The following is a 27,653-nucleotide window of genomic DNA, read 5'->3' as shown; positions in this document are numbered from 1 at the left end:
GTTTCTATCAAACACAGCGTCACAGATGAGAGGGCTTTCAAAGCCTACAGAAGCCACTGGCTCTATTATACAACTACAACCTTGGCAGAAAGCTTCAGCGTGAGTTTGGAAGTGATAAAAAAGGAGCAGCGAGTGGACCGGGGTTCAAGTTAAATGTCAAAAGTGCCTGCTGGTTGCAGCCCTGTGCAGCTATATGTGAATCTCAGAGGCTATATGGTGTCTGAGGTCAAGGCTTACAGTTCATGATGATTAAATTCTGGTAGTGAAAGGTGAAAACATTCATTAGAAGCTTTATTTTTTGTATTACTGTAGCTTATATCAGTCTATCTGAAGTGAAAGGCAGGTGGAGTACCGTTAGGAGCAGCACGTCAGCCGCATAGACAAGAGTAAATCTATCAGGTCGACGCACACCTGTGTGGTGCTTATGTAGCATTTGGATTTGTATTTACAGCAGGGTCAGGTTTAAATCTATGCTATTTATCCAGCAGTCAATGTGAGAAGTGTTGCTATGTCACCTGTGAAATCTTTAAATTTAGATCATCTAAAAGCCCAGGCACCGGCTGTTTGTAAGCTCAAACTGCCAGGTACAGATGAGATTAACCCCGCAGCGCTGATCCCTGCGATTAGTACGAGTCGGACAGTTGATCAAGGTGGTCGGGATTCTCGTGGACGTTGTTGCCGTGCTCGTTTTCGGGCTCCGCGTCCTCATTGTCACTTTCTGCGCTGTAGTCTATAGCCTCCAGAAAGGACGGCTCGTCCTCCTCCATCACATAGGTAGTTGGGCTGCTGGGTAACAAAATAAAGAGTCACTGCCACGCGTGTCATGGATGATGGTTAAACTGGAAGAATGGCAATGTTCAAATTGTGAAAGCACAATCAAAACATAACAGGAGCTTTCATTTAAAAATAAATAAATAAAATGTTTCTATATTTTGTGATGTTTTTAGTCAGAGGCATGATTTAATTTTTAATTTAAATAATATACCAGTAAGACAGGTCATTATTTTTATTGCTGATGGAGTTTGTGATTATCTTGGATTCACTATTAAATTTAGTCAAAGACAAATTGATTTTTTTCCTCAAAGTTTGATTAAAAAAATATTTTCTAAATGAAAAGGCAGCAAAAAAAGATCTGAGAATCTAGATTTAACATTTTTGCTTGATATATGACTTAAATGACCGATATATTCATAAAACTGCTGCAGTTTGTGACCTTAAATATGAGGAAATGCTCTCTTTCCTCACATTTCTACTGTTAAATGCCACATAAATAATCAGATCCTGCCGGTAAGAGTAATTGCTTAAACACAGAACAAGAAGCAAACGCAAACTCTGCAAAACAATTATACATATTAATATAACATTTACAAATCATAAAAACGTAAAGACCGCTAACACACATTAAATGTCTGCTTTGACCAATGAGGCAGTTGGGTTTTTTCTGTCGGTCTTAATGGTTAAATGCTTGCTGGTTCTTTGAGGTTTTAGTGGCTTTAGTGGGTTTTTAATGGTGTTAATGGTCTGAAATGTGATCCCAGGGAGACAGTCGATCAGGGGGGCTCAGACAATGATCTCCCACCAAGCTCGCCAGAGTATGAGTGGATGAGAGAGACAGAGACAGAGAAATTACGCATCAGTATATGTACAGCAAATGTGTATGTGTATGAGGTAATGTGTGCGTGTGTAATGCTTGTTGTCCAAGCAAATAATGAAAGCAATGTGTCAACCATTTCAGGCCATTACAGAAATATCAAACCAATTCACACACACACACACACACACACACACACACACACACACACACACACACACACACACACACACACACACACACACACACACACACACACACACACACACACACACACACACCCATTTTGTGTATCCACCAAATTGCAGTCATCTCCATATACCATCTGTCTGAATATACAAATCCATATATGTTCATTAAAACCCAAATTACCCTCAGTCACACAAGGATAAACCTCCACATCTGCAGAACCTTCTAAATCGTTCTGGTCCTTTCTTATGCGCACAAAAAAAAAAAAAAAAAACAGACCCCATTGCTCGTATCCACCCATTTAAGCACTCCAGTTATTTGAAGACACATCCCAGTGGCCACAATATCATCGTTGTGATGAACTCTTAAATGGTAAGTGGTACTATACCAAGCCCCACGAATAAAGCCATAAATCCAGGATGAGAGCGACCAATCCCAGAGGGTACTAATGCCCACACACACACACAGCCACACAAACACTTTTGGAGTCCCTTAATGATCAGACACATAAATGATGAATGAATATATCAATATGAGAGTAGAGTAGGTTAGTAACAGAGAGACAAGGAGATGCAGGGAGAAAGAGATGTAAGCATTAAGTGGTTTGGAATATAGAGCCATCACTTGGATTCGACTTCTTTAACAAAGCAGAAGCTAATGTATTAAAATAAGAAATGAAGATAACCTTGGTGGTCACGGCTTGGGTTTGGCCAAGCTTAATAATTTATTGGCTGTGTTGAACTAAGTACAATCTAATCTGTGGCGACCTCATATTTCTGAACTGGTCATTTCAATCGAGGTGATTAGATAATGCATGAAGCTACTGGGTGATTTCTTTTTCTTCTTTTAGGGTGAAGAGCAGTGCTGACTCACTGTCACTTGCTAAAATATGGATGAAGATGCCGAAAACTTGAGTGCAACTATGGTTTTTGAATGAGTCTGTATTTAGATGTGGACACTAAATTTAGAGTTAAAACTGCATTTTTTTCCTAACCCATAAAACTCTGATGTAGATTAGATTTTTTCTAAACTTTAGTTAATGTTGGTTTGTCAGACAGATACGTCATAATTTCCTAATTATAGCAGGTCCGCTGGGTTCGGTGAGAAAAGTCCGACAGTCCAACATGAGGCCCGATTAAAAGGTTAAAAATAATTTTTCTTTAGAAAAGGATTTAAATGTGGTAACTTGTCACGCATCTCTGGGATGCTTTCAGAGAGGCTTTCATTTTTAATACTGCTGCTTGGGAGTCTAGTTCTATTTCCATACTTCTAACCACTTCCATATCTGGAATTTCGCCACAGAGCTCAAACTTGTGCAGAGACGACAAAGATTGCGGCGTGTGATGACAGCTGGGTCTCCGGTTATGCCCGAGCAGTTTCCAAACCTAAAGATGTACGTCAGTTTAAGGTCACCCCACAGGGTGAGACTGAAGGCTGAGTTTTCCTGCAAGGTCCTGAGACGCCTGAGCAGGTGCACTCGGTGATCCGAACAGTAATACGTGGAACTGTGTGACGGCGTACGCCGCACTGAAGAGGCACAAGTTTTTTGCCACCACAACATAATCATCGCTCACCACCCTTCCCACTCACCAGACTTGGCTCCCTGTGACTCTGTCAGTTTGCCCGAGATAAAAATCAAATTGAACAGCTCCCATTTTGACACACTGGAGAGGATCCAGCGCGCATCGCCGACGCACAAGCGCGAGGGACAGAACGAGACTTTCAAGGAGCAATCTTAAAATAGCAGCCGCGCTGAAAACTGGTCCGGAGGTGCACGAGAAGCCAAGGACTGCACCTCATATAGTCTACGACAGAGTAAAATAGAGAGCAGCAGCAAATCTATACATGAACCATCTATCTATCTCTATATGAAAACATCAAAACAAATACCAAACGTGGTAAGTTTTCTTTTAATCCTATGCCTGATACTGCAGTTGTATCCTTTCCTTTACTGCACTGGGGAATGAGAGCATAAGAAATGAAGTTACTGTACACTACTGCAACAAACTGAACACGTTGACACAAGAACTATAAAGAATATAACTATAGAATAAAAAGGCAGATAAGATTAGAGTTCATCTTAACAGCTGAACTATAAAGACATTCAGTTTTACCATCCTTTGACACTTAGGCTGTATGAGGACACGCTGTGATACTGACTTTAATAAACTGCTTTCCCACTTTGTTGCAAATGTATTCCAGCTATGGAGGGAAGCTAATCTCCACGTTCCACGCACATGTACCATCAACTACTTCACGCGCCCCTTAACAACTCTACTGTGTAGGTGTAAATGGTTTTATCAAAAGAGATCTTCTGGCTGTTTTAAGAAATAATGATGCTACTGACAATTATTCATGACCACTTCCCTCTCAGACCAAAGTTTTCATTATATTCCTCGCACATGATCATTGGTAGAATTTCAATGATGCTCACAGCAGCCCTGCATAAATTCAGGCCTTCATTTCATTTCATTTCATAACACTAAGTGCAATAATCTTTTCTGGCATCGTTGTATTTTTACTCAGTTGTATATAGCATTCGTATTCTATTTTTATCTTATTGTATATTTTTATTCTATTTTATTCTACTGTATATAGTATATTATTTTATTCTATTCTGTACAGTTGTGTACTGTATTTATTCTTATTGTATTCTAATTTTTGCGTCATAACTTTTGCACTGTCCACTTCCTGCTGTGACAAAACAAATTTCCCACGTGTGGGACTAATAAAGGTTATCTTATCTTATCTTATCTTATTTGTTTCTTGAGTAGTGCTTCAGAGCCAGAATGACAGTCACACCGTTGAGAATCAGCGCCGAGGGGGAACGTGTCTAGCAGTAATGAGGATATTTGTGCAGATAAAAAAAGAAGGCAGTCTGTAATCATTTCCAGGTAGATTTATGGTCACAGAAAACATTATCAATATCTCAGATACCTTGAGAAGGTTGCAAGAGGACAAGAACTCAACAGCTAAGAAACAAAAAGCTGAAAAACTTAAAACAAAAAGGAGAAAAAGGTTAATGAGGAGAGTAGTTTTTGTTTGCTGTATTGTTTCAATAAGACCAAATTCCACAGCTGTGTGTGGCTTGTTCAGATGACTGCACAGAGTCATGGCTTTTTTCCACAATACTAACCTGACCACTTTGGACTGTGTCCCAATAATATCGCTCTCCAAATCCAGTAGGTGTTGGTGGTTCCGGAGCCCGGTCAGCCTCTTCAGCCTCAGCAGTGCCACGCAGAACTGAGCTCCCATCTCCTCCAGCTCTCTGGTGCCGATCTGAAGACCCTGGAGAAAACGCTAAATGGTAAATGGTCTGCACTTACACAGCGCAGTTCTTAGTGGTTCTACAAAGTGCTTTAAAATGTGTTTCTCAATTATCCTTTCTCAAACACACTCCAATGACGGCAGTGCTACAGTGCAAGGTGCTCGGCTGTGATAGCGGGCGACTTGGGGTTTGGTGTCTAACACCAGGGAACTTTTGCAAGTGGAGAGGGTTGGGATTGAAACACCAACCGTGAGATGACTGGACAGCCCGCTGTACCTCCTGAGCCCAAGATTTTAAACTCGATACGTTCACCAGAAAACAAACTAAAAACTCACACACATACTCGCAAGTACTTTCAATATACTGACATATTCAAAAATAACTGCAAAGGTCAGAGTGAAATCTAGTTTAAAATGACTGCTGTGGGTTTTCTAAAGCTGCTCTGGAGCCTGGGGATAGAGTCATTGTCCAGCTTCAAACGCCCCAATTCTCGCTGCGGCCAAGCACTTGGTAAGAAAACTTTTCATGTGGAGACATGATCATTTATTTCATTTTCAGGGACACACATTCAAACACATATGCACCCCTTCCTACACCCACACAAAGTCTGCACAGTTCATTCGTACAAGCAAATGCAAACAGGGACACACTAACCTTCAGCTCACCCCGAATCCCGACCCCTCCAAAAAACCCTTCATGTTCTTTCCCTCCCCCCAGAGCAGAACAGAAGGAGGAACATCTAAACTTGGCCACAGACATATGCAGCCACAAATCAGGAGACATTAGTTCCTGCACATCTGGACAAAAACTTTCATGAAAACCAGTAGGGGTCTTAATCAGAGCCAAAATGGCATTGTGGGACTCAGTGTTAGATGTTGACATTGGCAGGAATCAATAGGAAGGAAGTCAGCTGGGATGGAACACCATGGAGTTAGAAAGAAGAAAGGGAGGCAGCACAGTCAAAAAGGGAAGAAAGAGAAAGGACTGAGAAGAAGCAAAGACAAACAGCACCGCAGCTCCACCTGGTGGGCATGCAGAGGAGCAGAGGGGCACCTCCCTCTGAGAAAATGACAAGCTTGTTCAAAAGAACATTTTAATTTCAGGGTCATTACTCTAAGCTACAATAAAATGCCCAAGTCTTTTATTTGTCCATACAAAGTATGGGTACTGTTAAGATCTTACCTGCACTCTTATTGCTGGATTGCACACGTGTTAATGTAAAATATAATCATAAGTTTTACACATTGCCAACCTCACCAGAGTAAGCAGGTGGGGCTGTTTGGTAATGTGCCTCAGGTGCCAACAGCTGCAGTAATCTCCCTACAGGCAACTGTATGAATAACTATGAGCGATTATTTAATTATCACAAAATTAACTGTTGGCTGGAGCTTTTCATTAAATAGGAACATTAAAAGTAGTGATTTAATTTGAAGGGGAAACAACTGTATTTTTCTGCATGGGTGCAACTCACTGCTCTGCTTATTATAAGAACACTGTGTTCGAAATTCGTTCCAGAGGTGGGCGGCACCTGCTCAAATGAAACCATTTCTTCACAGTCAGTGAATTTTCATAAAATGTAGCAAAAGTTAGTTTTGAACAGCCTGTCCCATCTACATGACAGGACAGCACAGAAGTGTTGTCATGAGAGCAGAGCTCTTACAGCTCTGTTAAAATGAAGTCTAAATTGTTATTATGCTAGATAAAGACTGACTGTACAGTAGCACTCTTTGTCTAGTATCGGTACCAATTTAATACTAGTGTTCGGTAGCAATCCATACTGAATAAACAAATATACCCATACCTTATATTTGCCCTGATCACAGCCGCAGAGCGTGCTCTCCATTGTATAGCTGCGTTGCACTCCGATCTCTCGCCAGACAACCACGCGGGCGGTTGCCTCTTTGGAGCGCTCCACAACAAAACTGCAGCTAGCCATGCTGAAGGCTGGAGCGATTTGGGACAGGATCTTGGGAAGGGTCTGAAGAACATATAAAAAGTGTTTGAGAAGTCTGAATGTCTTTGTGTAGGCGTGTGCGCGTGTGTGTGCTAGGGGTGCAGATGATTAAATAAAGAAAAACAGGAATCGATAAAAGCTATAGTTATGCAAACCCCCAAATTTGGGGGTTTCATTCCCAAATGCAGACAAAAACATTTTGATGTTACCAGTTTTTTTTGTCTTTGCAAAATGAGTTTAAACCCATTTGAATATGTTTATTAAGACATGGTGACAGTGTTAAAGAAAGTCAACAAACAGAACAGGTAACATTACAAACATGTACTTACTAAAATCAACATCTTAAATATAGTTAATATGTAGCATTAACTATGTGTTGGTGTAATTATAAGTCGACTGATGGCATGTCTTTTCTGGAGTAATACGAGCACAACTTAATAATGGTGATTCAAATTCAGCCCAATTAATATCCACTGATATGTTAACTGTACTTTCAGAAACTGGGCAAGTCTAAGAGAAGTTTGTGTGTACTGCTGGCATTCACCCTGTATCCAAGGTCCTCGTGCAAGTCGCTCGATGTAGCACTGATATTGGACTGCCAAACTGTCTCCTTTACGCTGCAGCCGTACATGAACACATTCTTCTTCCTGGAATGACCGTGGTAGTCGCAAAATACCTGTGCATTCACACACATGCACACACATAGACGGAAAAGAAGTACATTGAATAGTTTTTTTAACCATGACACTGAGACTCGAGTTATAAAATAATGACTTTCTCTGGTCAGTTTGCAAAGAATAACAGCCTCACCCCTCTTTGTGCCTTTACGTTGCCACCCATTGCAATATACCAGTAAATAAAATTATATGTAGCAGAGAGGCGAGCACAGGGTTTAGTTTATGGTAACTATATGTGTAATAAAATAATGCAGTTATTTACAGATGTTAAGCAGCCAAACAGAATGTGCAGCTGGATGGAGAAAAAAAAAAATTGTGTCGCAAAGTGGAAAACGCCCCTAGAGTAATTCCAGTTAATTAGAGGTCATACCAGTGGTGCCCTCTGTATGTGTGCAAGGTACTGCAGCAGGCTCTTAGTGTGGTAGATGGTGGGGTGGAGCTCAGGATTGGGATTCTGCCACTGGCGATTCAAATCCTCCCCACTCAGAGAACAACGATGACTACAGCAGAAAGGAGATGGCAGAAGAGGGGAAGGATACAGAGTGGAGCACAACAGAGCAACAGCTAGAGAATCCTTCAAGACAAGATTTGATGTGTGTTAACGTAAAGCTGTGGCCACCGTGCAGGCCCAGGCTCGGCAGAGTGTGTGTCGTTGGTGTGTATACTTGAGGAGTTATGAGCGTGCGTTAATTTAGTTCCATTTCTTTTTACTCACTTCCCATTTATAACTCCATCAGGGTTGAGCATGGGCACTATCTTGAAGATGTAGGCCTCCCTCAGGCTGGCTGCCAGTGGGCTCGTGCCCATTAAGAATTCCAGCGTGCCCTTCATTACCCAGCTGGCATTGGTCTCTCCGGGGTGCACTCTGGCAGACAGGAAGATCAATGGACGGTTCCCTGAAGAGCGAGAAAGGAAAAAAAAGTGCAACACAAACATGAGCACAGGGAGATGGAATGAGAAGGAAAAAATCTTCAATTTTAAGTTTTTTCAGAGCAGAAAAACAACATCAGTGCAGTGCAAAGCTATTTGGAAAATAAGAGTATGCCCTGATACCTCAAGGCTGTTTTACTGTAGTACTAGTCATTTCTATCAGTTACTGGGGAGGTTTTTCAATTAAAGGACCCAAAGAAATTATCACCAACTAATGACAGATTACTTGTGATAAAATAACCTCACGTGGATCAAAAATCTACCCATTAACAGACTCTGAAATAGTTTTATCTGCTTAAATAGGCTACAAGATACTCAAGGAGATTCATAAAAGCAAGTAAGTTGGACTTTCAGGCTCAGTTTACTTTGTTAGACAGACTGCTCCCAGCAGTCAGGAATAATCTTCATTCTAAGGATGACAAATTAGGTGTATCTGAAAGGCTGTTTTAGGTGATTTAATCAGAGTGTCTGGCAATGAAACACTTTGGACTTCTTTTACATACACACGATTCCCATTATTGTGATTTTGTTGCGCATTTGACAATTTTAATTGGATAATTCAATGATTTCAACTTTCTACAGCCCAAATAAGTTTGAACTAACTTTGTTTCACCAGAATAAACCTTCAATATCAATACTTTCCACAAGTTCCTGAGTGCAAACAAAATGATGAATCCAGCAGTTTGCAAAATCTATCGACTCCAGATTTTTCTGACATTTAAAACCACACAGCACTGCTTCCTTGACATTTATTGCCAACTCTAGAGAGAGCTATATAGCTTTAACCAAATAACTTTAACTAAATCTCCATATGGATCTACATTTATTTACTCACTAAATTGACAGATGTGATCATTTGAGTTGGACTCGGGCATGGCAGTGATGGTAAGAAGGGGGCAGATGTTCCCCCCGAGGGTTTCGCACAGCACGTCCTGTCTCAGGTAGATATGAGGGGTCCTCAGTGCCTCCAGTTTGGCCAGGTGCATCTGCGCAAAATGACAAATTGCAGCTTTTAAACCCACTCCCATCCACAGCTTCCATTTGAACCCTCAGAGCTTTTGGATGTTTCTATTTTTACATGTTATGGTTGTATTATTCTACTGGCTATTTAATGAGCTGATCACAATTAAGTGATTTAGATTGGGTTTAAGCTGAAGTAATTCCGTGAAGCAGCTCTAGACATATGCAAAAAAATGTAATGTACCTATTCTCTTGATAAGTGACTGAGAGTAGACTGAGAGCTAATAGTGGTCTGCATCAGGGTTCAGATTACAGGTTTGTGATGTAGCAACAAAGGAAGAGTGATAATTACTGTACGAGCGCATCCTAAGACCCATTTCAGTATTCTTGAGGTTACACATGTCTTCTAGTGCTACAATAATACCTTGAGCGTAGAATATGTATAAGGGTAATGATAGGCAAAGTAGCAGACGTCATCTTTATGGCTGAAGGTTGTGCTGAAGGTCAGAGTGAAATACGATTTTCCTTTCTGACCACCAGCTGCGATGGAACTCCTTGCAAAGTGATTCCTACGAGAAGCAAGAACACTTCGTGAGTATCTGTTGAACGCCAACAACACACACACTCTAGTTCTTCATTAGAGATCTCTGCATAATCTTTGCAGGACAATACATAGGAAACTAGTAAACGTGGAATCACAGTCAAAAAACACTTGAGCAAGTACTGGAAGCTATACTAGAAGTTGTAGTATGGAATGACTACCTGAATCCACTGGATGGCACTGCAGTTATTTTTATAATAAATATGCCTGGCCTAATGTGAGCTGTGGAAAACTAACCAAAAGAGAAAGTTATAGCTTTATTATTTCAGATGTTGCATGAAGTGAAGACACCTGCTGTGAAATATTATTTATGCTTCACTTGATTTAAAGAATGGATTAATATATATATTGGAATATTCAGCATATATTTCAATTCAATGGTATGGACATAAGACATTGCAGGGGCCTGTGAACACTGTTAGAGATAGAAAAGCCTTTGGATGTCACCTGGTGCTTGGATATATGTCCACATTTAGTTGCTGCTAAATTCATTTTGATTAGCCCAACACCTCTTGAATGACACTAGTCTCTCATTTACCTGAGTTTCTTTTAAGTTTCTTTCACCCTTTTCCTAAAATTTACAGTTAAGATGAGAGAAAAAGGTCATAAACAGGTTTGCTCCTGCTGTTAATTTATTAGAACTGTCAAAGCAAGGTCTCTCCTCTGGGGCGAGGCGATGACTACACTGTAAATCCTAGTTTTCTCTGAAAATATACCTTATAACTTTTGTCGCTGAAGCTATAAAATATATGATCAAATGCACTCAGTGGCTACCATATTAGGTACATCTTGTGAGAATCAGGTTGGACCACCCTTACTTCTTCATGATGGAGATTTTGGTTTATATTGACATGATGGTGTCACACGGGTGCTGTACATCCATGACGTCAATCAGTTATTCCACCACATCTCAAAGGTGCTCTATTGGACTGAAATCCTGTGACTGTTGAGGTCATTTGAGGGCAGTGAACTCATTGTCATGTTCACTTGTTATAGACTATTAAAGCTTTATGTGCGTTATCCTTTCAAAGGTAGCCATCAGAAGATGATCATAAAGCTATGGACAAACAACAATACTTTAATTATTCTCCAAAGGGCCCAAAGTGTGCCTAAGAAATCCTCAACTCCTACACCTTTACACCACAAACCACAAGCCTGAGCAGTTGATATAAGCCCAGACAGATTCATGCTTTTATGTTGGTTATGCCAAATTCTGAGCCTACCCTCCGAATGTCGCAGCAGAAACTGAAACAGATCAGGCAAAGTTTTTCCAATCTAACATTGTCTAATTTTGGCGAGACCATACAAATTTGAGCCTCTGTTTCCTGTTCTTAGCAAGTGGCTCCACATGTGGTCTTATCTTGCTGTGGCCCATCTTGGCCCAAGGTTCAACATGTTGTGCTTTCACAGATGCTCTTCTGCACACCGTAGTTGTAACAAATGGCTATTTGAGGTAATTTTACCCTCCCATCACACTGAAGCAGTGTGGCCACTGCCCTTTGACCTGTGGTATCACGGCATTTACACCGAGAAAAATGCTGCTCACTGGATATATATATATATATCTTTTTTGGGTTAGAGACAGCTGTGTGTGAAAATCCTAGTAGATCAGCAGTTTCTTAACTACTCAGACCAGCCTGTCTTGTACCAACAACTATGCCATGTTCAGAGTCACTTTTCATCCTGATTCTGATGCTCAGTTTGGTCGTCTACATGCCTAACTCCACCAATCTGCAGTGTGCTATGTGACTGCAATAACAAGAAAAAGTGCATCTAATAAAAGCAGCAAGTCTACTCTTGCTTTAGAGCATTTGATTTTCTGCTCAATTTTGCCCATTTCACTACAATATGATTGCACCTACTTGTAGTAACAGATGTCTGTTCCCGTTCTAACCCAGCGAGGTCTGCCACTGATTGCCTCCTGCACAGAGTACATCAGCACCTGCATGCCTACACAAACAGGGAGAAAGCCCAAACACAAAATAAGTCAAACTGTGCTGTGCAAATTCTCAAGCAAATTACAGTCAAATTTTTTTTGCTGTGCCTTTAATACAGTCTAATTCCATTTCTGCTGTATAAAAATCTTTACAACAAATGAATAAATAAAAGTTCTGTAGGTTGGACTGTTATTCTTCTCACCGTAGTTGAACTGGCTGTTTGACTTCTCACAGTTAATGATGTTGAAACGGTAGGTGGTCCCAACACGCATCCCACTCACTTCTAAGTAAAACCACTGGTGGTAGTGATTACTGTTGATGTCTGAATTCAACACAAGGTCATACTCATACCTGAAGAGATACCACAGAATAAACTCTAAATATGAGGCCAAACATCATCAACCATAAAGAAAACTCATCTAGACCATTTTAGGCATTTAACATTGGTGAAGTCACACACAGCTTACCACAGAGTGGTGTCTGTAACACTGTATACTCCATTGAGTATTAAGTACTTACTTTCTAACTTGAATTGCCTTTCTGAGGTTACCAGACTCAAACTGAGAGTTAAACTTCAGTGATTCACCACTGTCTTCAATAACAGGGCAACTGAAACATAAAAATTAATATACAGTAAATGGCACAACTCAAATTATAAGGAGAAAAGTAGCTTTTGTTAGTACCACTTAACTGCAAATGCTCAATAATGGAAACAAAATTCATCATTTTACATGAGTTTAACCCTAATTGATAAAAAGCTCTAAGGCTCACCTGGGAATGTCCAAGTCATAAACCACTTTATCCAGGATATCATTCGGGTGAATCAACCTCTCAATGTCCTGGAATATCTTAGATCTGCAGCGTAACACCCAAAAAGAAACTGCTAACAGACTAAAAGGATAAATATTCTTCAATTGCTTATTAATAAGGATGACCTCTCACCTCTGTACACCATAAACTCTTTCCAGATGGGGCTCCTTAAAAGTTGGGGCTACATGGCCAAAGTAGTCTGGGTAAGCCACTTCAGCGTACTGTGGGACAGAACGTGTCCCCTTCACCATCTCCACGTATAGGTCAGGGTCATGCAGCGGGAGGAGGAGGGCTGTGTCAGGCACCTCCAGAACCGCTCCTTCCCCTCCCTCATCTTCAGCACCCTCTGATCCACAATCTGAACCTCCTCCTCCCACGCGACGTGTAGCGATATCCCCCAACAGCAGAGGTGACTGTATGTGTCTTGTAGCACTGACTGGGGATCCCTCTTGTTTCACTCCCTTTAAACCGTCCTCTACATTCAGAGCCCCCTTGTCTTCTAGAGAGACACAATCCAGTGCATGCGGTAGTCCCTGTTCTATCATCTGGCCTTGAGGAGAATGCATGGAGGAGGATAAGGTTGTATGCCCATCTGGGGTAGGAATGTGAGTCTCCTCTTTTTTGTCATGGTCCTTGGTGAGGTGGATCGTGTCCAGTTCTAGAGATGCTAGAGAAGCAGCGGGGGTTCGAGAGGTGGCAGAGGCAGGTGGCTGTGTGTGTTGTCCTTTGATAGAGTTCCAGATCTCCTGAGAGGCTGGTGTCGCCATGTGCTCTGGGGACAGGGCTTGAGCTGTGGGCACTATGATTGGACGAGTGGATCGAGCTGAGGATGATGATGAAGAAAGGGATCCTGATGAAGGAGTAGAAGAGGCACCTTTTGAGCCTTCAAAGTTATACCCCTGCAGGAACAATATATTGTAGTTAACAGCTCATGCATTGAAGAATGTCTAGACCAGACTGCTGCCTGTCAGCCAGTAGGATTTTTAGTAAATATTACATGTTCAGTCGACACCACAAATATAATAAATAACACAATTTTGTTGAACTCTTGCAATGTGATAAACAGACTGACACACGGACACATATGCAAAGTTTTAGGCACCTACCCATCATGCAATATCAACACCATGCAAGCACAGAGTCAAGGTCTTAAAGAACTATGAGGACCATGGAGCCGTGTAGAAAATACTGACCTGAAAGTCTTCAGATAGTTCCAGAAAGAATCTCTCATATACTCTCAATTCCTCGAATGGACGACCAGGGCTCTTTGTGGGATGCAGCTTGTTCAGGTCAGTCTCTATGTCATCGTTCTGATTGACAGGAAACAAAGGAAGAAAAACTTCAAATTGCCTGTTATACATTTGTATTTGCTCTGTCAAGACAGCTCCAATCTAGTTCTTATGAGGTTCACCAGATATGGGTGACAAAGTGATTTCAGCACTCAAAAATGGCTGGTAAATTATGACTGCCCTCTACTGGAAATTTAGGAAAGTTCCGATATCAATGACTAGGTATGACTCATGAAAATGTACGATTTTGTGTTTCACAAAACTAACGATGATATTATAATTTCCAGTGATATCAAAGTTGAATTGTGAATCTAATATCACATAGAGGCAATATGCTTGCCATAGTGAACAAGTGTACCACATGTTAGTGTACTGTTGTCATGTGAAATGTCCCATATGCATGCAAGTATTTGGTATTACCAAAGTGCGATGAGCTTTCTCGTCCTCTTCATTGTCAGTATCAGTTTCTGCCTCCGTCTCCTCATTATCGTCGCTGTCATCCACCACATCATCCACTGGGTACAACACACATACGCAGAAATTATTCCCCTGACATTTCTGTTTGTCTTTTGCCCACGCTGGGGGAGAGAGAGGAGGGGGGCTTATTATTTCTGAAAATGTGAAAGAGGCCAGCACATGACCAGAACAGCAGTCCCCCCCCAGAGGATTCTGGTCAATGAGTTGTAATGCTATGCCCAGAACAGAGGAAATGTTAACAAAAAGATGTGAGCAGCCATGGTCAAGAGATGGGTGATCAAGAGAAAGAAGAGATTCTGAGCACGTTTCTTCAAATAAAAATTCAAGAGCTCACCGACATGTTTTCAGGAATATAAACGAGTCAGCACCAATCGATGCTGTAATAACTAATGTATATCACTGTTTTACAGCGTTCCTGTTTGATTCTACACTCTGCAATAAACCAAAAACAGAGGTAGTATTTGGTAACCTTCTTTTTAAAAAATACAAATACGAACAGTGCTACTTGGAAAAAAAAAAGAATGTAATAGAGCTTTTTTTATTTAAAATTTTAGTTGAGACTAAAGGCCCTTAAACACCGAACGTGTTGTGTAAAAACAAAAGAAAATTCAAAATTTTATGAATCTGAATTTGATGCGTAAAATATATAAACACAGAAGGTGTTGCGTTTTTACAAAAAAATCATCCTCAAAAAAAGGACTGTCAAGAAAAGAAAAAAAAAGAAAAGTTGAGCTGATGATGCGCTGGCCCTGATCTTCCTAATGAAGAGAAGAAAGAAACGAGGATTCTGGTTCATCCAATTCTCACGAGAACACAGCAGCAGGGAGAGTATTATGGTTTGGTCCAGGAGTGGAAGCGGTATCCCAGCCGCGTTTGTACATTTCAGGATGTCAGTGGGGCAGTTTGAAGTCTTGTTAGCAGAGTTGGAATCATATATGAGGAAGTACAGAAATCATTTCAGAGAGCCACGTTAGTCGGAGTAGTGTTCGGCTGTGTGTCTGAGGTAAAATCATATTTTTTTTAATTATTTCAATGTCGTTGCATATTCAGAATCAGAATCAGCATCAGAATACAGTACAGCTTTGGATTTGAGCTATGAATGCACTTGTTGCCAATGACCAGAGATCTGATTATTTGGATCCGAAACATCAGGAAAAATTGAGATTGGTTCAAAGAAATAAGTGTTTCAACTCCGTCGAGTAAAATTATTTGGTCCGTTTGAATGGCTGCTTTAAGAAAAGGTCCAAAAAATATATTTCTAACGCATAAAACATTTACACAATTTTACGTGTCGGTGAGACAGGGCCTTATGAGAAAAGAAAAGAAGCTCAAATGTTTCATCATGTGCCTTTGCACATGATGTAGGAAGCAAATTAGCTGAGTTAAATGCAAGAACATACGGTATGTCTACTAGTGGGAAAGCAAGACTATGCAATGTGCTCTTTATTACCAACACATGTCATGTGTTAGTTTAGTCAAGTATGATGTGAGGTGAATGAGAAAGAAATAGTGAATCTGTATAATCTGAGGGTTACGTACGTCTTACCCTTCTTTAAGGGCTTGTTGCTGAGCTGGTGACTTGTTGTTCCTGTAAGGCACATTGTGTGCAGCAGTGTCATGAATGTTGTCATTAGCCATTTAGTATTATTTATCCGTCTGTATGGTATAACGTGTTGAAACTAGCAGTTAGGACAGCAATTTTAAAAAAGTGCCCGTACTGTATAATCATAGATGGAAGGCGTGCACATACACAGTGATAAGCTGGGCCACACGCTTGTGAACTGTGTGTGTGTGTGTGTGTGTGTGTGTGTGTGTGTGTGTGTGTGTGTGTGTGTGTGTGTGTGTGTCCTGAGCTCTCACCCCCAGGAGGCTGGCTGTACAGCTGTGCCACAGGTCCAACTGGAAGTACATGAGGCAGCTGGTAGTGGAAAGCTGATTTAATGGTAGGCACAGGCAGACGGTTTTTAGGAAAACACTTCCTCATGATGAGACTCGAAGTGTTGATCAGTGGATCCAGAGTTCGCACCGGCAGACACTCCTAGAAACAAAGCCACAGAAAAATCAGAGAGCAGCTCAGACCGAAACCTGTGTATGTGGGAAGTAGTTCTGTTTTGCATGCTTTAACTTCTTGTCATTCACATGCAATTTTCTTACTCACAGTAGATGTGTTGTAGAGGATCCTCATGCCATCGGCCTCTATGAATGCCTTTCTCCCAAGTTTGATGTTGGTAATATTCCTGAGGCAGACCAGCAGCCCTTTGCGAATCAACATGTGACGATGACGTGCGTCATTGCGATGCCAATCCAGGTACAGAGCCAGCAAGGCGGGCACATGACTGCCGTCCACTGCACGACGAGCGTTAGTTTCTGAAAAGGGAATTGAAACAAGAAGCGAAACCACTGCTACATATCACTTTGCAATTGTGTGGCGGGACAGAAGAAGAAAATGAAAATAAAAGCAGTAATAAGCATATAGTATATAGGAGAAAGTCACGTGACACTAAACTTTAAGTCTATGTGGAATGATCTATTACACTTTGTGCTCCAGAGCAGAAAAGACAATAAGTGAAGTACAGGCAAAGGATTAAACAACACTAATTAAGGACCACTGAGCTGTTTAATGCTACAAACATAAATTACTCACTGGATTTGAGAAGTGCTCCAAGTGCATCCAGAGCTACCCTGTTGATTTAAAAACAAAAAAGATGGGGTCCAACAGCAAATATGACACAACTATGGCCAGAGGCATATGAATGTGGCTGTTTCAGGTCTGCAAAGGAGTCAGCATTGACAGTTAGACACTCACTTGAGCAGGCTGGTGTTCTTCTTGCTGTATGGTGCTATAATCTTGAACATCAGTTCCACTACTCCATTCTTGCCCAAAGAAATTGCATTCACCGCTATTACAGTAGAAATCAAAATCAAGCACAACTTAGAAGTAAACACAGCCAGTTCAGTTTAATTATTTTTATCAGCTGCTGTCTGGGACTCTGTAGTATTTTTTGGGACTACTTTGCTTGAACTTCATTAGAGATTATAATATATACTGTGAGAGTTTACGGGGACTTACAGTTGGCCGAATAAACCCTGAGAACCTGCAGGCAGGGCAGAAGGAGTTTGGCATTCTGTAGATTCTGTTTGATCAGGCTGATGGTGACGTTCAGAGCTCCACTCAATCGGGCCTTCACACCAAACTTTCTGTCTGGACACACACAGGGTCCAATGTCCCAGCTCAGTAAATAAACAATAGAAACTTTTGATTTTTCCGTACCTTTCCTCTATTTTTGTTTCTGAACAGAGGACTTGTTATCAGTTTTGCTTGTTGTTGTTTTTCTGCAAATGGCTTAAAGTTTTTTCACTTATCCACTTAACACTGATAGCAAAGGCAGTGAAAACAGAACACTCACAAGGACATCATCGGTGTACAACTTCAACATACGTTTTAAATAAACATTACACATGTGGTGTCAGCAAAAACTTTTCAAAATGTAAACATAACACTCTTCATTTACAAGCATGATGCCCAGAGCAAAACAAAAATAAGACAAAAATACAATCACTGGCTCATCCAGTCTGTGTGTGTGTTGGACTGCGACATTACCTTTTGGGCCAACCTTGGCTAAGAGTGAGTGAAGCTGTAGCATGAGCTCCTCACTGGGAGGCAACTCTTTGCTGGCAGAGGTCAGGATCTGGAATAATATTCCTGTTCCTCCTTTGGACACAAACACTCCCATCCTGCGACCCCTGCCTGAGACAGAAAAGGGTTGAGAGCATGAGAACCACATGAACTAGATACTGTAATTATTAATCCAATCAAAAAGTGTAATTTAACACCATGTAACAATTTATTGGTAACAAAAATCAAAAAGTTCACATGTTTAGCAATTGATTGTGTTGTTAGAGCATGAACAAACTCGGTGAACAAAAAATAGAAGAAAAAAAAAACTCCACTCACCCACAGTCAGCAGCTCACTAAGAATATACAAGATGTTCAGGGTGGTCTGAACATCTCTGCTGTTCTGTAACAGTCACAAATAATACATTAGTTAAAAATTATTTGCACGGTAAATCTGAGAAATTTGTGTAATTACCTTGATGTTACTCTACATAAGTGTGAAATCTAATTCCAAATTGAATTCAGGGAGCAAGGTGCTAGAAAATTGAGTCATAATGCAAGTCAGGTTGTGAAAAACTACACACACCCTTACTGCATCTATAGGAATTAAGAGGATAGGTAGCAGCCAGGTGCTTGGTCACAGAATCTCTATAAAAACAGACATTTTTGGCAGTTTGCTGGTCTGGAGTATCCAGCTGTGTGTTTAAAAAAGATGTCAGCAATCATCTTAGAAACGACATTGTTGCTGTCCATCACTCTGGGAAGGGTTACGTGGCCATTTCCAGATAATTAAAAGTCATTTAAAGTCCTTCATTCATCAGTGAGAAAGATTTTTCACAAATGAAAAGCATTCAAAGCAGCTGCCATTTTTCCCAGGAGTGGACGTCCAAGGAGATTCACCTCAAGGTCAGACCATCTAATGCTCAAATGATCTGAGTTGATCTGAATGTGATCTGAACTGTCTCTGCAGGCCTCTGTTAGCACGTTAAATGTTAAAGTTCATAACAGTTCAGCTAGAAAACAGACTGAACAAGTCCAACGTGTTTGGAAGGGTTTCCAGGAGAAAAACCGCTTCTCTTAAAAAAAGGACACAGTAACACTCTTAGGTTAGCAAAGTCACATCTGAACAAACCACAAGACTTTTGGAACAACGTCCTTTGGACAGATGAGACGTAAGCAGAGATGTTTGGCAGTAATGTGCAGCACCATGTTTGGTGAAAACTAAACACAGCATATGAGCACAAACAGGTCATACCAGCTGTTAAACATGGTGATGAAGGGGGTGATGATTTGGACTTGTTTTGCAACCACAGGACCGAAGCACCTTGCAATCATTCCGTGGAACATGAACTCCTCTGTACCAGTACGAAGGATTCTAGAGTCAAATGTAAGGCCATCTCTCTGACAGCTAAAGCTGGCCCAAACTGGATCATGCAACAGGACATTAATCCCAAGCATAACAGCAAATCTACAACAGAATAGCTGAAAAAGAAAAGAGTCAAAGTGCTGTAATGGTCCAAAGTTGAGACCTCAATTTGACTGAACTGCTGTGGCAGGCCCTAAAGAGAGCTATGCATAAACGAATGCAAACAAACCTCAATGACCCAAACCAATGTTGTGAAGAAGAGTGAACCAAAATTCCTCCACAACGTGGGAGACAGATAAATTCATACAGAAAACAATTACTTAGTTATTGCTGCTAAAGGTGGTTCTATAAGCTCCTGAATCATGGGATTTACTTAGTTTTTCACACAGTGCTTCTGCATTATGATTTTTTGTTTTTGCAAAATAACAAAGCAACTTTTTTAATGATGTGTTCTGATATGTAAATCCTTAGAACTATATTATATACATGACTGTATGACAGTAATGTATTTTTAAATTATTTTATAATAAATTTCTTAAACATTATTGTTCACTTAGATTGACAAAAAGCTCTCTTCAACAAGTCAGTAACAATTGAAATGCATAAGAACTCAAGTGTTGTTTGTGAACTGACCTCCAGTGAAGCCAGGATGACTTCCATGCCGCTGGAGCCTTTGGACATGACCTCTTTTCCACTCTTCTCTGTAATGCACAGCAAAGTCAACATGAACACAAAAGTGAAGGCTAACAGATTTGCACTGCAATTTTTGATTTTTTTGGAAATCACAATGTAATTTATACTGGAGTATGTAAAAACATCTAGTTTACTCACAGTTAGAAAACTCCTGCAACTCTCAGTGAGTACAAACTGCATCTTTAAGGCACATTTTACAACCATGTCCTCAACCAGTCTTTGTTTATATACTGACCTGCTCAAGAACAGCTGAAAAGGGTGACAAGGTCTTGCAACAACCCCTACTCTTTCTTCATCTTCCCACCTCTTTAAATCCATACCCTATGTTTGTCCTGTTATTTAGGAGCTGACAGATTCCTGACCTCTAAAAAGGACCGTATTGGTCCTGTCCTGAATACAAAGGGATAATCAAGTACAAGTATTCGCCTTTGCAAAATGCTCTCTGTAAACTAACAGCAGAAATTGTAGATGATTACAAATATAGAAATAAATGTCTTGAAATTGTATCTCAAAATGTGATACATACATGCCAAATACTTTGCATATCTGAGGACCCATTCACATATACAAGTGCTCTGGGAAGTAAAGCAGTAACCTCTTGTTTCTGCTATGCCAGACCTTTTAAAGCACTTCAACACCAACCCCACTAAAGAGTAATGAAGGGCCACACAAGGGTAACTGAACTTCGAGACTGAACAATCACCATTCATTTCAACTGTAATTTTTAGGCTGTAACAGCTGACAGTGAAAAATTATCACACATGAACTGAAATGCAATATACCGCAACTCTCACTCTACCCACTCAAAGTAATATACGTGTGTGTGTGTGTGTGTGTGTGTGTGTATATATATATATATATATATATATATACACACACACACACACACACACACACACACACACACACACATACACATACACATTAAATTTTACTCAAGGTGTTCTGAACTGTACCTGGTGTGTCCAAGGAAACCACAGATTGATGGTGTCTCCTGGTGTAGCGGTACTCCATTTGAGGATAAAAAGTTAAGAAGCTTTACGTGAAACAGTGTCTATTTTCCAAAAGATCCCATTGAGGCTTCCACAGAAGTACTAAAACTGATTCAAAAAGTTTAACTCTTTGACACCTCAAATCATGTGTTGTCAAAGATTGAAAATCAAGGCTTTTCACTAACTCCTCAATTAGTCAGTCCAAGCCTCCTACTTTTCAACCGTACCTCTAACTCTGCCCTCTCAGTCAGGGCTCTCTGAAGCTGGTAATCAGCCCCTCTTCTGCCTTGATACCTGAAACTAATCCACAGACAGCTCCTATAGACATCAGCATAAGACAACTCTGTTTATGCAGAGGGGGTGGATGATACATTACCACCAAATGAAAACAGACACTACAATTCCCACAGGATCCATGCAATACGGAGAAAATTCAAAATTTCATTCATTTTGCAGTAAACCAAATGTCCAAAGCTACAGTATGTGGAGTAATTATCTTCCTTTTCCCTTTTAAAATTATTTCAAGAGATGACATTTTGTCTGCCCTTACAGCACCTGACATTCCCTTGTTCTTTCTCATGGTATTTCTTGACTGCCTCTTAAGCTCCTGAGACCCTGAACTTGAGACAAGAGTACAGCAAAGTCCATCCTGGGGTGTATAGTTACTGCATGCAGGGTTACAGACCTCGGCGCTTCCCTCAAACCGACGTCACACTCATACACATTTCAAGTTGAGACTGCAGGCATGGTGTCACGGACAGCCAAGCAACAGGTGAGAGAGGAACAGCTGATATTGCATGATTGATAGAGTCACAGACAAGCCTTTCCACTGTGCCCATCATTCATGATAGATTAGCTAGGACTTTGCTTTGAAGGAGGAAGCAACAAGTTACGGAAAGACGAAAGGTGAAATTTAAGAAAAGTAAGAGAGAAGAAGTAGCTGGAAATCACATCATGTCATGATTCAGCAGAATTTCTCAAAGGAGGAGGGGACTGACAAGCACTGAAAACCAGTAACTTAAAACTGTGCTACAGGACAACATTAGTTTATTATAATTATTAGTAGTAGTAGTAGTATTATATAATTATACTACTACTAATATTGTTATTATTATGTTATTATAAGTAAAAACAAACAAAAATCTTGCAAAAATTGATTTTTTTGCAAGATAGCATTATTTGAAGATTGTGGGTTTTTTTTAAAGGTTTATAACTTTACCTTTGTAAAGGTTAGAGGTACGAGTTTCAAATACTAAATGTTGTAAACACAGGATCAAAAGCCTCTGTGAGTTTGTTAATTAAGCAAGTCCTTTAATTTTTAATTGTTACAGCAGCAGAACAATGCTGTTTGTTTTTCGTTTTTGTAATTAGCTCCTTGCTAACAGAGACGCACTCATGTATCAGTGTGTCCGACACCTGGTGTGCCACCTTCTTCTGTTATGAGATCTTCGTCTCCATTTTCCTTTCAAGGAGTAATCAGAGAATGGGGGTCACATCTTGACTGTCAACGAACTACTGCATCTCAATTTACACAACAACCACACTTTAAGTTTTCTACGAATTTGGGAATTTTCCCCACAACCTGAAGCTAGGCATCAAGGCATTTGTGAAATGTACAGATGGGTTTGAGAGGAAGAAATGTACTTAATAAATGGACAATAACTCTGATTCTGCTGCATTTGACTGAAATACAAATAAGAGTTCTTTAAAGCTTTCACACAGATCTTTGCCTTTAAGTCTTAAAACAATAACAACCAACTCTTCCACTTGGTCATTATAGTTCCACTGAAAGACTTCGAATGGTACAAACTTAAAAATGATGTACATTTAATAGAAATTAAATGTTCAGAAACTGATTGATTTACAGCAAGAACCAACAGAAACCAATTAAGTCTTAAGATTAAATCCAAACAGTTCCAACAGCTTCTGCTGATAACTTAATCATTTTGCTGCAAACCCTCCATCTGTACAAAGACCAGATGTGTTTGAACACACTCTAAAACTGTGCCCTCTGACACATTAGGCATATCTACTCATTATCATTCCCATCCATGGTTATTGTAATAAAGATTTCTCAGCTAACTGTAGTCATATTGTGCTTTGGCATTGGGCTCATTTTGTGGGATCAGCCAGAGACACTTATTGTGTTAGCACCTTCAATTAAGCTGTTAGTCTTATAAATGTGGGTGCATGCACATTATAAATACATTCAAATACATCTTAAATGCTGTTTAAACTTCATATTTGAGGCCAAACTTTTTCTAGAATTGAAAGAAATGATTGTATCAGTTATGACTGGTGCGTCTATACATACATGACCATTAAAATAAAGGTTAGGGTTGTATCCTCATTCATTTTAAACACGAGCTTTAAAACAGTTGCACAAACAACTGCCCATTAGCAAGACTTGCATCCTGGAACTAAATATACTACTTTGTGGTTGCGTCACTATTCCAACAACTAAAGATGCAGTTTACAGACATGTACTTGTCTGTACACGTTCATACATGTCCAACAGATATACTGAGGATCTTCCAGATAATTACTGGGAGTTTTAAAAAAAGTGATTCCACAGGAACCTTTGACCTCCTAATTCTAAGCATCTTATCGCGAGTCCAAGGGAACATTTGTAGCAAAAATATGGAGGTGATCAAAAACCTCTGATCAATAACGTCGAATACTTGCTTACACAATCCAAACGAATCACTTTGCAAATTGCAAGGAAATGCTGTTTTATAACTTGTTACAGTGCCTGAATATTTTGCAGCTGTTTCCACTGCCAGCAATGCAATTCAAGGCCAGGACTGCTCACTGAGATTGCACTTGGCTCAAGATAACAAAACTATACCGGAGTTCAGGAGATTACATGTATCACTGTGCATGTTTACACACATTCTTACCCTGTGTCTGTATGAGATGAAGGATCTTTGTAGTGACCTGTCTTGCTGTTTCAACATCCCTGACCATGGCCTCACCATTCATCCTTTCCAGTTGGCCCAGGAGCATCACTATCCTGGAGTTACTGGGAACCCTTGTAACAAATAAAATCTGTTTTTACTTTTAGAACAATGCATCCAACAGGATAATTCAGTCGTATGTTTAAAAAAAAAAATCAACAAACAACAACAACAACAACAAAACAACAAAAAACACACACACAGGATGATCAACTCAATTATGGGAAAAGGCTAATGTTATTAATCACAATGTGCAGTTGGCACCGGAAAACAAATGTAAAGCATGATCTAATATGTGCAGTGACCTCATATACTCACACTGAGTCAAGTGTGTCTTTGCCCACTTTTAGAAAGCATCCAATAAAAACAGCCTTTTCCATGTTACTTTTAGCAGTGCCGGTGATTACAAACTGGCAGTCTATGACTATATGACTCTAAAATTCATTTATTAAAGCTTTTCAACAAAGCTGTCTCTTTGTGTTTCACTTCATTTCTGGAGCACTGATCCGTCCTCCTCTTATAATCTTAGCGCAGTAGCACTCAGCTGGAAACTCGAGGTTAGAGGTCCGTTGTTGGTACAGCAACGGCAAATACTGGACAGAGAATCAAGACACTGATTCTACCCAGGGGAGCAAAAATGTCTTATATGTCCTTATAAAGACAGAGAGACAAGAAAGGAGAGAGACAGAGAAAGTGTATGCTAAATACAGAATAGCAAAAAATGTCAGGAGTGAGAGAAGAATAGAGTATAAACAGAAAAAGGAAAACACAGAACAAAAAATAGAAAGCCTAAATTAACATACTACATTAATCACTATAACGAACACAGACACACACACAAAAAAAGACTTTGGAAAGCCAAAATACACCGAAGGTTTTTCAAAGTATATTGCCTCAGCATTAAGGACAGCTGTTATTTTCAGTCTTGACATATCAAATGGCTGTTTCAAGCAAGGTCTGCTAATTATCTACCAGTCTCGGCTCTGTTGCACAAGAAGAAAAGCAGGGTCAAACCCTTCTGCGAACAGTCTTAACAAGGTAAAACAGAACAAAAGTGGAAGTGCATCATAACACTAAAGGCTCACTGAGACAGAGAGAGAGGGCACGAGAGTGTGAGTGTGAACAGATGGCAGTGACAGAGCAGCTTTCAATCAGAAACACATGCACAAACATCACAAACCCCATGCCTGTTTTTGTTCACATCTGTAATGACATTTTTATTTGCTTTCTGAATGCAAATCAACTCACCCCTTCTCTGTGGCCATTTTGGGCTTGTTCATTTTTACTACATCAACATTTCAAGTCATCTGCAAGTGAAAGAACATGTAGATTAGATATGAAGAGGAAGAGGTTTTCAACACCATTTTAGAAACAAGCATGTCAACCTTTACCCCACTGGACTCCCTCTGTTGCAGCCAGGCTTGCTACTATGCCAAACCATTTCACAGAAAAGTTAAGTGTCCCTGGCTACAGTGTACGCATGCCTCGTGAAGTCACCCCACAGACAAGAAGCTGTCAACTTAGGGGACACACTGAGCAGAGAAGCCATTAGTCTGCAAATATGTAGCTGCTCCGCAGCAGACTAAAAACCTGTCCTCTGTGTATCTGCCCCGCAGTGCATGCTGGGACCACCTGGGGGACACATTACCTCTCAACTGATTTCACACAAAACAAAAGGAGCTGTTCAACTCATCTCAGATATCCACACAAAACAGTCGCAGTCAAGGTAATGTGAGCACAAGGTTTGAAAGCACGTTAAACAAGTCAACTTCGTGCGGTATCATTAACCGAAACGGATGAGCAGGTGAATCCAAGAAGACTGGACGAGTTAGTGTGCTGCACTTTCAAAACAGAAGCATTTATGGGCTGAGATAAGATGGGTCACAAACATGTGTTAGAGCGTGGTCATCACTGGTGCCTAATGCCATTTACTCCATTGTTTTTAAACACAAGGGAGTTTTGTAATAACGTTATAATGTGCTAGAAATGTCCACACTAAAACACTTCATTACTTTAGAATTGAAGGTAAATAAGTAAAAAACACCTTTACTCCTTAACGAGACTTTTGCAAAGCTTACATGCCCATCACCCGTTTTACCAAAAGGATAGAGCCTTATCTAAGAGTGACAGCACAATCTATGGTCACGCCTTTGTTACAAACGGGCTAAAGAAGAGCAAAGATGAAACTGGAGGTCAGACCATGTACACGTTTAAAATTTGCTCAAGCAGTTATGAAACCTGACATGTTATAGAGGTCAGCTTACACAAGACTGCTGTAAACAAGTCGAAATAACCCTATAGAGCTACTTCACAATCCCCGATCCAAAATCCTTTAAGAAACCAGGGTCATTGCTCTCATTGCACCAGCTCATGGGGGTTGTCATGTTAGCGGGTTATTGGTGAAAAGGCAAACAGCTAGGCAAGCCTCTGTACGGTACATGTTTACAAGATGCTAAGTCAGACAACCTAGCTGAAGCTGGTGGCAGCTGCACCTGCTGGGCTAGTCACTCATTAAGACTGGCTGTCTGCGCCAGCAGGCTAGCTAACTGAAGAATATGCTAACAAAAACAGCACACAGTAGATGTTAGCTGAAGCAGTGGTTCTTTAGAATAGCAACACAAAAGAGAAGCTGTACAAACCTGTATGAAAAAGGAGCTGTCCCGTTTAGGGTGGAGGAGTAGTTGCGAGATAAGAGGCGACAGCTACTGTGCTCCTGAGCGTTGAAACGCCCTGATGATGATGAGATGAGAACAGACACAACTAGAGGGGGCAGTTAGTGAGCACCGCGAGAGTGGTTACGTCTTTGCGCGTGGTGTAAGCGGCATTTAATGCTACGATATGAACATCGTAAATTAGCTCACTGAATCCTTAAAACTCAAAAATCGTTTTATATCATCACTGGTCTGGTTTTAAGCCATAAGCGTTCCGTTAGGCTTGGCGTTCACAGTAGTGATGGGCAGATGAAGCCTCATGAAGCACTGAAGCTTTTCATCCAATTGGTTCACCCCAACGCGAAGCTTCTTGAAGCTTCATTTGCTCTAGCAGGACACCTACTGGACGTAAAAATATTAGTTGGCATGAATTTGAAGAGTGTGGCATTTTGCACACAGCCTGTAAATGTCAACAACAAAAGGAGTGTGTAAAACATCTATATTGTAGTGATGGCAGTATACTGTGTATATTTATGCTGGCAGTATGGAAAATGATTATTTGCGGCAAAGTTCGAACCGCTTCCTGAACCAGTCACGTGGTACAGCCGGGCAGCGAGGCTTCGGACGTCATCATTTTCAGCTCCTCCCATAAATGAAGCAAGCCTCGATACGCGCTTCGCGGAAACGCCCCCTCC

General features: G+C 40.5%; 1 protein-coding gene across 5 annotated transcripts; it reads right to left on the bottom strand.

The window, feature by feature from the left end:
* Nucleotides 1-487: 487 nt before the first annotated feature.
* On the bottom strand, nt 488-27,266 carry agtpbp1 (ATP/GTP binding carboxypeptidase 1). Of its 5 annotated transcripts, none has more exons than XM_080893475.1 (27): nt 26,947-27,266; nt 25,556-25,614; nt 24,251-24,381; nt 20,299-20,366; nt 18,639-18,702; nt 18,285-18,431; nt 17,754-17,885; nt 17,490-17,583; nt 17,328-17,365; nt 16,842-17,050; nt 16,544-16,721; nt 16,230-16,271; nt 14,627-14,784; nt 14,111-14,227; nt 13,050-13,816; nt 12,879-12,962; nt 12,627-12,716; nt 12,310-12,458; nt 12,033-12,120; nt 9,994-10,138; nt 9,445-9,595; nt 8,395-8,575; nt 8,050-8,179; nt 7,547-7,678; nt 6,850-7,026; nt 4,917-5,068; nt 488-786 (listed from the first exon to the last, which is right to left on the bottom strand). In XM_080893475.1, exons 2-27 carry the CDS (start codon nt 25,585-25,587, stop codon nt 624-626), a joined length of 3,819 nt encoding a protein of 1,272 aa, XP_080749601.1. In that variant the 5' UTR covers nt 25,588-25,614; nt 26,947-27,266; the 3' UTR covers nt 488-623. The 5 variants fall into 5 exon arrangements, with proteins under 5 accessions (XP_080749601.1, XP_080749603.1, XP_080749602.1 ...); XM_080893477.1 differs by having other exon boundaries at nt 488-783; XM_080893476.1 differs by lacking the exon at nt 26,947-27,266 and adding an exon at nt 25,699-25,892.
* Between the last annotated feature and the right edge of the window lie 387 nt (nt 27,267-27,653).

The sequence above is a fragment of the Rhamphochromis sp. 'chilingali' genome (genome assembly GCF_963969265.1).
Source record: "Rhamphochromis sp. 'chilingali' genome assembly, chromosome: 10".
Lineage (NCBI taxonomy): Eukaryota > Metazoa > Chordata > Actinopteri > Cichliformes > Cichlidae > Rhamphochromis > Rhamphochromis sp. 'chilingali'.
The sequence above is the reverse complement of the archived record's forward strand: the minus strand, read 5'-3'. Positions and strand labels throughout refer to the sequence as shown.